The sequence below is a fragment of the Myotis davidii genome, unplaced genomic scaffold (genome assembly GCF_000327345.1).
Source record: "Myotis davidii unplaced genomic scaffold, ASM32734v1 scaffold81, whole genome shotgun sequence".
Classification (NCBI taxonomy): Eukaryota; Metazoa; Chordata; class Mammalia; order Chiroptera; family Vespertilionidae; genus Myotis; species Myotis davidii.
In genome coordinates, this window is record NW_006291554.1 from 367232 (window position 1) to 379037 (window position 11806).

An 11806-nucleotide genomic window follows, 5' to 3' on the forward strand; every position below is an offset into this window, starting at 1 on the left:
AAGGCAAGAGGGATGCCTGAGTCACCAGCTCTATGAAACATCCTACTGGGGGGGAAAATAGGTATAAAAAAAGGGAGGGCAAGTCTCATTCACAGATAGTTTGATTGTGTGCAAAGAAAATCCAAAAGAGTCTTCAGATAAATTTCTAGAATCAACAATGAGTTGGGCAATATAAAGTCAGTCTGAAAATCTCTCTTGTGTTTCTAAACACCAAGAGTAAACATTTAAAGCCGGGCCAGAGTGACTCAGTTCCTTGAGCATTGTCCTTTGCACCGAAAAGTTGCTGGTTCCATTCCCGGTCAGAGCACAGACAGGTCTGGGTTAGGTACCTGGTTTGAGGCGGGGAAGGGGTCCGTTAGGAAGGCAACTGATTGATGTTTCTCTTTCTAAGCAAGTCGTCGGGGTGAGGATTAAAAAAAAAAAAAAAAAGAGCAAACATTTAGAAAAAGGAAAAAAAATTAAGTTATAGTCTACACTAACATCCGAATATAAAATATCTAAGAATACATGGAAAAACGTGGAAATCTAAGGGGCCAGTAACAGACTTGCTCCACTCGGTACTGAAACCTGTACAGCACCAGCGATTACGAAAGTGTAATTCTGGCAAAAGAATGGAGAAACAGACCAATGGAATAGAACAGGAAGCCTGGACACAGTCTCAGACATATCTACGTTCACACAGAGACCCACGCTGGCAGATTCCCGGAGCCTTGCTCTGTGTCGTCCTCCTGCGCAAACCTCGTAAACCTGTACAGCACCAGCGATTACGTAAGTGTAATTCTGGCAAAAGAATGGAGAAACAGAACAATGGAATAGAATAGGAAGCCTGGACACAGTCTCAGGCATATCTACGTTCACGCAGAGAGACCCACGCTGGCAGATTCCCGGAGGCTTGCTCTGTGTCGTCCTCCTGCGCAAACCTCGTGCCCTATCTGGACTTCTGCTCCTTCATCTACAACCCCTGTCATCTGAGCTGGGACACAGCTTTCTGATTTGAAATAAAAATGAACACCCCGTGTCCTGCCACCTACAGACAGATGTTAATCCAAACGATTCCAGGGAAGTCTGAGTATAAAGTGTATGAACGGCCGCATCTTGCAATGTTTGCTCATTTAGGAGGCAGACAAGGGAGTGGATGAATGAGGCAGACCTTGGTTTTATTTTTCTCTTTTTTAAAAATATATTTTTATTGATTTCAGAGAGGATGGGAGAGGCAGAGAAACATCCATGATGAGAGGGAATCATTGATGGGCTGCCTTCTGCACACCCCACACTGGGGATCGAGCTTGCAACCCGGGCATGTGCCCTGACCTCCTGGTTCCTAGGTCGACGCTCAACCACTGAGCGGGGACAGACTTTGGTTTTAAAATACTGTTTTTCACTTACATGTCTACCAAGCTTCCAACCAAACCATTTATTGCGCTCGGAGCCTCTGTTATCCTCAGCTGTGAGAGGAGAGTTCCTGTGAAGATGGAGTTGACTAATGCTTGCGAAGCAGTTAGGACAGAGTCTCACTCAGAGCAAGCATTTGAAAAGTGAAAGCCATTATTGGAAATACACTGGGGCAGGGGTTGGGGCGATGCACTAATGATGAAGACGGGATAATGGAAGTAGCAAGCTGGACTTGTGAGGGTTTATCACAGTGCCTCCTGCGTGGTTAATGTTTAATAAATATTTGTGGAATGGGGGAGTTACTAATTTACCAGGCTCGCTCACAAATCCTGTAGTTAATGTCCCCTTGTTTACAGGATTAGGCTTGCTTTGAAATGATCATTGGATTCCTAATACATTTCTGCCTTCTATGAAAGACCGGACTCTTCCCAAAGCCCCATCATCACATACACACACACACACACACACACACACACACCCCACCACCACCCCAACCCTGACCTCGGCTAGTATCTTTTCCCTTCTTCCCAACCTGAACATGGAGGAGTGGGGGGGTGGGGGGCTCTGCCTTGTGTAGTCAACTTGCGCTTGACTGTGGGGCCACCTTACTCAGAGACTTCTAATACCAAAACAGCCTATAATGGAACTATTTCAAAACCACCAAGAGGGTGGGTACAACAAAGCCCTATTTTAGAGCTTATACTTTAGGCCTGAAAACACCTGCCAGGAAGGGAGGAGTGGCCAGGGCTGACCGCAGGAAGGAGCTGGCCTTTCCTGCTGGGACAGTCATGTGACTTCGGGACCCTACCGAGGGGGAGTGTGTTAAGTACCCCCACCCCTAAGACACCATAAACTAAGGTGCTTTTAAAATCACCGATGAATATACTCAACTCATTAACTGAAGAGGTTCTCCAAATGATAGTTTTTGATGTGTAAGCGTCTAAGAATCCTGCTCTGTCCTCTGGCTGCCGAAAGGGCTATCCCTGCCTTCCTGGTGTTTGGACCATTTCCTGATTTTTTTAAAAAAATATATATTTTTATTGATTTCAGAGAGAAAGAGAGAGAGTGAGAGAGAGAGAAACATCAATGATGAGAGAGAATCATTGATCAGCTTGCCTCCTGCACGCTCTCCACCGGGGATCAAGCCTGCAACCTGGGCATGTGTAATGACCGGGAATCGAACCGTGACCTCCTGGTTCATAGGTCAACGCTCAACCACTGAGCCACACCTGGCCGGGGCAGTTTCCGGATTCTTGCTGCTAACCCTCTTCTTGCCCTTCCCACTAAGAGCATCTGCATCTGCTTTGGCAATCTGATTTTAAAAAAACATTTTCTCCAACATTATTTTTTCCTGTTATTTGTCAAAGCTTCTTCTCATTGAATGTTCGCTGGACCCAGCAACAGCTAATCTGCACTCCCGATGAAGGCCTCACTGTTCAGGGTCTGCCCTCCCGGATCTCGCTGGCCCTTCTCTGAATTCACTCCCGGTTCTGGGTGAGTAACAAAAGGGAGGTCATCACCCTGCAGCCGAGGCTCAGAGTTTACACTGCAAAGTGTCACCAAAAGTTTGTGAGCCCCCTCGATTTGTAAAGCTCTTCGTGTTCAGTCACCTCGGCAAGGCACACTGCAGAGGAGGGAATGCAGCCGCCACCTAAACCTCATCGAGGGCTCACCCTTGGCTTTGATTTCCTGAGTCCAGCAATAAGCCGCGTCAGTCCCCTGTGGTCAGCTGTTTGGAAAGAAGGCGATCAGTGACCCAGAGGACCCACGTGCTCACCGAGCTCTGCACCTGTCCAGCCCCCTCAGAAGCGACGGGACGACACCATCATCTCACAAAGCCCTGTGCACGCAGGCAGGGCAGGGGCCCCGACCCTGCAACCACTGAGCCTGCGAAGAGCTGTAACCCACCGGCTCCCCTGCCCAGGCTCGCCTCCCCCAGACATCACGGCCCACGTGCACATGTGGTGAGCTCACACCTCACTCTGTGGAGTCATTCAGCCTCCGTGTGTTTCCCTGGGACAAAGGGACACCTATTTCAGCAGCAAGCAAACTCTTTCATGGGAATACAGCCCCGAATGCTAAAAAACAAAGCCAATGAAAAGAAAAGATTACATTTTGCAATGAATTTTTTTAGGAATAGATCTACTACAGTATATTCTCGATGCACATTCTTCATAAACACCACCTAGTTGTAATGAGCTGAGCTATTTCACCAAATCACCTTCAAACGGAATTCTAGCTCTCTGACTAAAATGCAGGCCAGCCTCTGAGTACCACAGATTCAAGTGGAGTACTTCAAGTAAAGTCTTAAGATCTTATGCTAACTATCATATGGTTACTATGTGGCCTAGAATTTTTAGTACCTTACTCATCAGACCTCATTTAAACCTCACGACAATCCTAATAGGTACTTACTATTTGTGTGTGTGTGTGTGTGTGTGTGTGTGTTAATCTTCTCTGGAGTATATTTTTTCCATTGATTTTTAGAGAGAGTGGAAGGGAGGGCGGGAAAGAGAGCAGGAGAGAGAGAGAGAAAGAGAGGGAAACATTGATATGAGAGCGATGCATTGATTGGTTACCTCCGATGCGTGCCCCAATCTGGGCCGGGGATTGAACCTGCAACCCAGGTAACATGCCCTGGATGGGGAATCGAACCCGTGACCCTTTGGTGTGCAGGCCAACACTCTATCAAGCCACACTGGCCAGGGCAGTACTGACTATGATCCTCCCAGTGTACGGAGGAGGAAACTGCAGCCTAGACAGGGTAAGCCTCTTGCCCAGAGTCACACCGCTACTAAGGGAGCTGCAACTGGAATCTCAGCAGTCTGGCTCGCCTCAGCCCTGCTTCCCAGAATGTGAAGAGAATGGGGAGGTGTGATGCACTCACTTTGTGGGAAATGGAAGTTTAATGTCTAATCAGCATACGTTTAGAATCCATTAGCGTCAGTTCAGGGGCACCACAAGCCTGAATTCCAAGTCATGGTGACTCCCCCCGTCCCTTCCTTCATTCCTGACCACCCGTGGGACTTGCCGTCGTCACGGCTCTGCTCAAGGTCACAGAGCCCAAGATCCTGATCACAGAGTCCCTGGTGGAAAGGGCCGGGCTTTCTCGCTGCAGGAGGGATCACAGAACTGAGGTTACCCACCCAGGACTATGTCCCCGCCCCCCTTCTGCTGCTTGAAAGAACAACACCCCACCAGGAAAAACAGGAAGCTGGTTACCAGATACGCCAGAACAACAACCCCACTGTTCCCAGCGACTGGCAAGAAGCAGAGCCGCTGCTGTGTCCCGGGGCCTCCTGCCTGGAAGGAAACAGCCAGCCCCAGGGTGCTGGGCACGCCTCGCCTCGGGCAGCCTGGGGTGAGCACTGTGGCTTGTTCCTTCTAACCGGCCACCCGGCCACCGGGGGCAGCCTAGGATCTGGAGGGCAAGGAGTGCCCATGCTCACTGGGCACCCGCTAGGCCACTGTTTATTCACGATCCCAGTCCCATACCTGGAAGGTGGGTCATGATTTCCATGGCGTAAAGGAAAACAGTGAGGCTCAGAGAGCTGACTGCTGTGCTCAGCCAGGGCCTCCTGGGCGGGGACTGGAAGCTGGCTTTGCCTGCTTTCAAAGCCCTCAATCTGATGCCTTTTTCATCATCCCGTGCTGTACACTTTCTTTCTCAAACGGAACCGACAAGATATCTTGATTTTTTTTTATGGAGCCAACAAAATAAACAAAACCACCAACGAATCAGTATCAGTTTCTTGAAAGAAAAACACTTTGCGCAACACTTCAAAAAAAAAATTTAAAGGACAAACAAAATAGTTGCAGAATTATGATGAAGATTAAATATCAATACTGGGTAAAGGCTGCATACAAATGGAAAAGCCCAAACCGTCTGCAACAGTAAAATAAACAGATATACGAATCTCCAACAAACTTGGAAAAATTTCAACCTCATTATTAATCAAAGAAATGCAAAAATAAAATCAACGTCTGTTAGCTACTAAATTGGCCATTAAGAGCTACAGAACACAGTGTGGGTATGAGAGCACACTACTGCTGGAGGTGTAAATTGTTACTGTCCTTTTGGAAAGCAATTTAGTCATTTGTACCAAGTCATAGACGCTTTACACATTCCTTCACCCAGTAATTCCACTTCCTGAGTCTATCCCAAGGGATTAACTTAAAATATGAAGACGTTATACGCAGCACGAATACTTTCCTTTCCGCATTACTTATAAGTGGGGGATAAATGGAAAGCAGCCTAAATGTCATTCTAATAAGTGTGGGCATATTTCGTCAATAAAATATTACTGAGCCATTAAAAATGACGGTGACAGAGTCTATGTATCACCATGGAAAAATCCTATTAAATGCAACATGAAGGAAAGAATAACTGGGGTACGGATGTAACAGTGTGTTTGCTGTAAAGTGTGATTATGTAGACACGTGATATCGCTTTTGCAAAGCCTGGCTTAGTTGGCTGGGCATCATCCCGGGCACCGAAAGGTTGCCGGTTTGATTCCCGGTTAGGGAACATGCCCAGGTTGCAGACTTGATCTCCTGCAGGGGGCATGCAGGAGGCAGCCAACTGATGTTCAGTATTGCATTGATGTTTCTTTTTTTCCCTCTCCCTTTCTCTCACTCTAAAAATCAATACAAATATTTTTTAAACAAATTACGCATGACAAGAGATGAAAAGGAAACATGCAAAAAAAAAAAAAAAGAGGGTATATACTCCAAAATATTTCCTGCAGGAACTCATGGACACAGACAATAGTGTGGTAAAGGCCTGGGAAGGGGGTGGGAGTGGGAAGGAGGGGGGTTACCGGGGGAGAAAAGGGGGACGTGTAATACTTTCAACAATAACGATAAATTAAAAGAAACATCTTCGCAGGCTCTTCTGATAGGTTTACATGCATTTGCCATCCACCCACTTTCCATCAGGCATTGTGTTTTGTAACAAAAGAGAACCACATTTGGAATGCTCCCGCCTGTTGTGACGGACACTCGCCCACCTGGCGGGCACTGCCAGGTGCTGAGCGTCCAGACTGAGCCTCCAGGGCGAGGGCGGTGCACAGCATCCCCCCTTTCCTGTGGTTTCCATGGCGGCTTTTGTGCTCTGACCCTGCAAAGGTCGCTTCTGTTCCATTAGCCACTTGTGGTTTAGGGGCAACACTGAAGACGATGGGGGGGACCATAGCAAACTTAAGGTGAAAGCTCTTTCAGGTTTCTTTTCAAACATAGGAAAACATATTTACCATATGCAATAGCTCCTGGCACAGGATTAACACTGTCCGGACAAAAGCCCCATATGCATGACTTTATTTTCCTGTAGGCTGCTCCTGTTCCCCACAAGCAGACCTACTGTGCTGGAGCTGTGTATCGCTGTTGGCAAGAGTGAGCACAAAATGGGCAAAGGGTTTTCCTGTTTGTTTTTTGTTTAACGGATGGAAGTATCCATTTGTGCATTTAATGCTGTGCGCTCTCAGAGCCGGCCACCCCTTCCCAGCTTTCTCCTGCCTCAACTCCCCCACTCGGCTTGCAGGTGAGCGGCATGGGGACGGTGTGCTTGTGGCCTGACATAGTATCGACAGTGCCGAGTGAGTATAACTAAAGTCCTTAATGTCCCTTTATTATTATTATTTTTTCTTTAAAGAGAAAGTTGCACTTGAGATATGTAGCTTTCAAGAATGTATTTTTCTTGTATGTCAAGAAGTCTGTGATAACTTTTTTTAAAAATGCTTCTATTTGTTTATTTTTTAGAGAGAGGGGAAGGGAGAGGGATAGAGAAATAGAAACATCGACGGGAGAGGAACATCATCGATTGGCTGCCGCCTGCACGGCCTTTACTGGGGATTGGCTCGCAGCCTGCAACCGAGGCACATGCCCTTAACCAGAATCGAACCTGGGACCTTTCAGTCCGCAGGCTGATGCTCTATCCACTGAGCCAAACCGGCTAGGGCATGTGATAACTTTAATAAAAGTTGTTTAAATAAAAAAAAAGGAGGCTCTTAATCGCCTCATCCTCACGTAGACCTAAGTTCAGAGCGGCTGCTTCTAGAAGGGCTGTATGTGACCACCTAAGACCCTCACGGTCAGGATCCGAACTCCAGGGGTGTCAGAGGCTGCGGGGCCGTTTGATGGCATGATCCCGTCTTCTGGTATCTCGGAGGTCAGGCTTTGATCCTGAAACTGACACCCTGGGAGCCATGTAGGTCTCAGCAAGTGCACCCAGCAGGAGAGAGAGAGAGAAAGCAGGTTCTTAGCGGGGACAGGAGCAGGAGGAAGCCCCCAGTGGGCTGTGCCCTGCCTGTGACCCCTACACCATAGGAAACGCTGTTTATGACGACGACTCTCTAAATTCCTGCCCTTTTTAATGTTCAACGAAGGGGTTTCACAGGCTCCTTCCTCTGCACCTCGTAACAATCATGTGTGGGCCAGGGGAGCTGTTGTAAGTTCTGGGTTAGGCCCGAAATAGGAGAAGCTCAGAGGCAAAAAGAAGTGAGTGACAGCCCAGCCTCGGTGGGTGTGAACATCCCTTGCTCCCTCCCCTCCCCCACCGTGGGGCAGCACACCTGTGCACGGAAGGAAATCCGGATACAGCCGGCCTGTGCTGACCAAGACACCTGCGATTCCTGCCCCGTGCCTCTGGCTCTGGGGATCCTATCTGCAGCAGTGCACCCCTCCCGCCTCCTTCCCGCAGTCCTGCTGAGCCACGCAGGGAGGCACCATGAAAACCCAGAGCCCCAAAGGACCCGCTCCTCCCCTGGGGGGGGGGGGAGGCATCTGTTTTCGGAGCCGGAGAAGATCTTAGGAACCATCTCCGCTGGGTTCTGGCAGGAAACAGATGGCACCCTCCAACTGGGTAATCTGAGGAGAGTTTCATAAAGGGGCCATTTAGAGAGGAGTGGGCAGGGGTAGGGGAACCGCAGCGCAGTGTTCTGAGACCAAGAACAGCTTCACGTTTACACCCCTAGGACCAAAGGGGTGAGGGAGCAGAGGCTACTGGAACCCTGTGGACCTGGTGATGCCACAGGGAGGAGCCGGGAGACTCAATCCTTTGTCTGTGTCCTCCCTCCCTCCTCCAATCCCTACTGGGCCAAGAACACAATATGGTGCCAGGAAGCGAGGAGCCCCTGCCCAGGGTCCCTGCTGGTCAGCGAGAGCGCAGGGCAGGGTGGGGAAGGGTGGACCGTGAATCTGGAGGGACCAACAGAAAACAGCCTGCACAGGAACGAACGGACTTGTGCTTAGGGGTGACTTGAAAGGGACTGTGTCCCGGGGGGAATCCGTGGATGAGCTGCAGAGCTGGGCTGGGACCTCAATCCCTGGGTGCCGGTCCATACGCCTCTACTCCCCATTTCACCCGGGATTCCTTGTCCAGTAAGCAGGACTCACATCTTGAACATGAATAGGCCTTCCAATCGGCTGGAGATTGTTTACGGTCACGGATTGCGTATTCCGAAGCTACCCCGCCACGGTACAGTCTGCTCCCCAAATGGCGACAGTGTTCATTCCTGTGCACCGCACCTGGACAAGGGTCAGGGTCCTCACACTTCAAAGGGACCAGCTCAAAAGAAAACATCTTGCAGCAGGCATGTGCACGCCAACACATGGGTGAGGAGGACATGCCTGTGGTTCTGCAGGGAAGGCCAGCTGTGGCCCAGTGAGGGAAGGAGGAAGTGCTTCCGTCCAGCCTCCGGTTCCGACAGGCTGGCCCCGGCTGTCGGTGAGCTAGCACTCCACTGACGTACAGAAATAGCAACAGTGCACTGACCCACGTGTCGTCCAGGCCTGGAAAAACCCTCCAGGACAGTGAAAAAGAAATCACGTGTTCTCCCAAGCCTTTTTAAAGCTGACTGGCTGGCTGAAAGAGGAGCAATAGATACAGACCCTTTTTGTAGGCATGGTCTGGCCTACAAATTCAACAGGGAAGATTAAAACGGTACCTGCCTCTCCATTTCCTTACCTCGTCTATAAGCCTCGCCCCTTTCATGAAGTAGGGCAGGCGTCTCGGTTCTTTGCATAATGGGCTTGTTTCAAGAGAACCGTGAAAAGACTATCAAGGATTGATCTCACGCAGATAGGAGCGTGATAGCTCTATTTAACTACAACATGAAAAACACCGGAGAGCTCTTATGTGGCTTCTTAGTTTTTATATTCATTCATTCTGCCTCTAGAAGTTTCCTGAGGCCTCATGTTTGGAGCTGGAGGCGGAACGAAGTGCAACAAGACTCAGAGAGGCAGGTGGGGGGAGAAAAATCACAGAGGAAGGTTCCCCCACCTTCTTCTGTCTCTTTAAGGCAGAGGCGAAGCCAGAAAAATTCCCAACAGGGGAATGATCGGGCTGCATCCCATTTGGGCAAATTATGCTGGAAAGATACAGGGAGGACAACGAGGAGGCCTGGAGGCAGGGAGCCCAGTTAGGAGGGAGTGGTGGTATCGGGGGTATTGCAGTTACTAGTAAGATGTGAGGATGGGTTCCTTTTTCTCCACATCCTCGCCAGCACTTGTTGTTTGTTGATTTATTGATGGCAGCCATTCTGGTACCACATTGTCTTTTTAATTCGCATCTCTCTGATGATTAGTGATGCTGAGCATTTTTTCCATAGGTCTCTTGGCCATTTGTATGTCCTATGGTAGGTCTTCTGCCCATTTTTTGATTGGGTTGTGTGTCTTCCTTTTGCTGAGTTGTATGAGTACTTTATACATTTACACCATGGAATACTATGCAGCTGTAAAACAAGAAGGATCTCTTACCCTTTGAGACAGCATGGAGGGACCTGGAGAGTTTATGCTAAGGGAAATAAGTCAGTCAGAGGAAGACAAGCACCACATGATCTCACTTATATGTGAAATCTAATGAACAACATAAACTGACAAACAAAATAGATCCGGAGACACGGAAGCTTGCAACAGACTGAGGCTCCTCAGAGGGAAGGAAAGGGGAGAGGGAAAAGATCCACCAAAGAACATACATGCATAACCCAGACAATAGTGGGGTGAAGGCCTTGGCGGGGGGATGGAAGAGGGAGGAGGGGAGTCAATGGGGAAAGAAGGGGGGCATCTGTAATGACTTCAACTATAAAGATAAATAAATGAAGAGACGTGAGGATGGCCAGACAAACCATTTTCCCAGATCAGAGAATGCAGAGAAGGAAGCAGCAGGGATGTGGACCAGGTGCGCACGATGCGGCAGGGGGAGATGGGTCCTGATGGTGACCAGGAGGCTGCAGGCTGAGTGCTGGGACAAGAGAGCTGGGCCCTTCCCTGTACTTAGTCTCAGAGTCTGGTGTCCACAGGCGCTGACTCCTGGGAGCCTGGTGGAGATCTGCGCTGGCCAGGAAGTGAGCAGGGGCCCCCTCGCCCCTGAGGGGCTCCCCACGCTCCCACCTCCACCCCAGTGGGTCACAGGCAGCTCTGCACACCAGAGGTTCTTCGCAGCATGGGCGGGAGCAGCCCCCTGGGCCTTCCATCCACGGGTGGAAGCTTGGGAGAGTGCACGGGTCCTCCTCTTGGTGTCTGAAAAGGGCCAAGGGAGGCCCCGCCCCGTCAGGGGATGATAGTGCGAAACAGTCAAAACAAGGACCCCAGCCGCGTGCCCTGCTCTGCAGGCTGGCCTTCTCTGCCGAGGGTGCCGGTGACACGGAATCCAGGTAGTTGAGCATCGGGGGAGAGCTCCTCTGCTGCCAGCAGCCCATGCAGCCAACTTCACGGCATGGACGTCTTCAAGTCAAGGAGTTTCCGCTCCAGCCCTCCAGCTCTGCACAGGCTGCAGGCGAAGTCCCGTAGCCACGGGAGTGTGTGCAGGGGTCTGGCGAGGAAGCGGAGCCCTCTGGTTGTTTTCGGTTCACGCTGGTACGGCCCCGGCTTGCGCTGCTTGGATAAACCAGCTGCCTGGAGGCAGTGGCGGCAGCAGGCAGGCTCGGGGGCCTGGCCCCGGCCAGAAGCCACTGCGGGTGGATTTGGCAAGACCTCTGTTCCCGGGGTGGCAGCATCCGGCCTACTGCAGCTTCTCTGGGGGAGAGCATGAACACAGGGTGGACGAGAGAAGAGATGCCACTGGGCTTCTCTCCCAGGAGGCTCCCAGCTCGTGCCAGTTCCCTATGAAGCCAACTCATGGCCCAAACAGAGAGGCGTGTAGAGAAGGTCTGGTAGATCCTTTGCCAACTGGTGGCCTAGACCGCCCCGGGGTCACTCTTGGGTAGCAAGGGCACCCTGGCCTGACTCTTGCGTTTGACACTCAGGGCCCAGATGTGCTCTATCTCTGCATCAGGAATTTCACAAATAACCTCAAACCACTATTTAGGAAACAGAGAAGCCTTATTCATCAACCCTCCTCATGCCCCCTTCCCCGTCACCGAGTGCAAGCGCTAGGGTCCTGTGTTGGCAAACAACTTCCCCACCCCCTCCCCCGCCC

The 11806-nt window shown here is 50.3% G+C and overlaps 1 protein-coding gene across 1 annotated transcript in view; it reads right to left on the reverse strand.

Annotated features, from left to right (window-relative positions):
• The window catches only part of CTDSPL (CTD small phosphatase like), a 54406-nt gene extending 51337 nt beyond the window's left edge, over positions 1 to 3069 (reverse strand). Inside the window, exon 1 of the mRNA XM_006765072.2 lies at positions 3003 to 3069. Coding sequence (XP_006765135.1) covers positions 3003 to 3054 — 52 coding nt within the window. The 5' untranslated portion in view covers positions 3055 to 3069. The remainder of the gene's footprint in view (positions 1 to 3002) is intronic.
• Positions 3070 to 11806: the final 8737 nt, after the last annotated feature.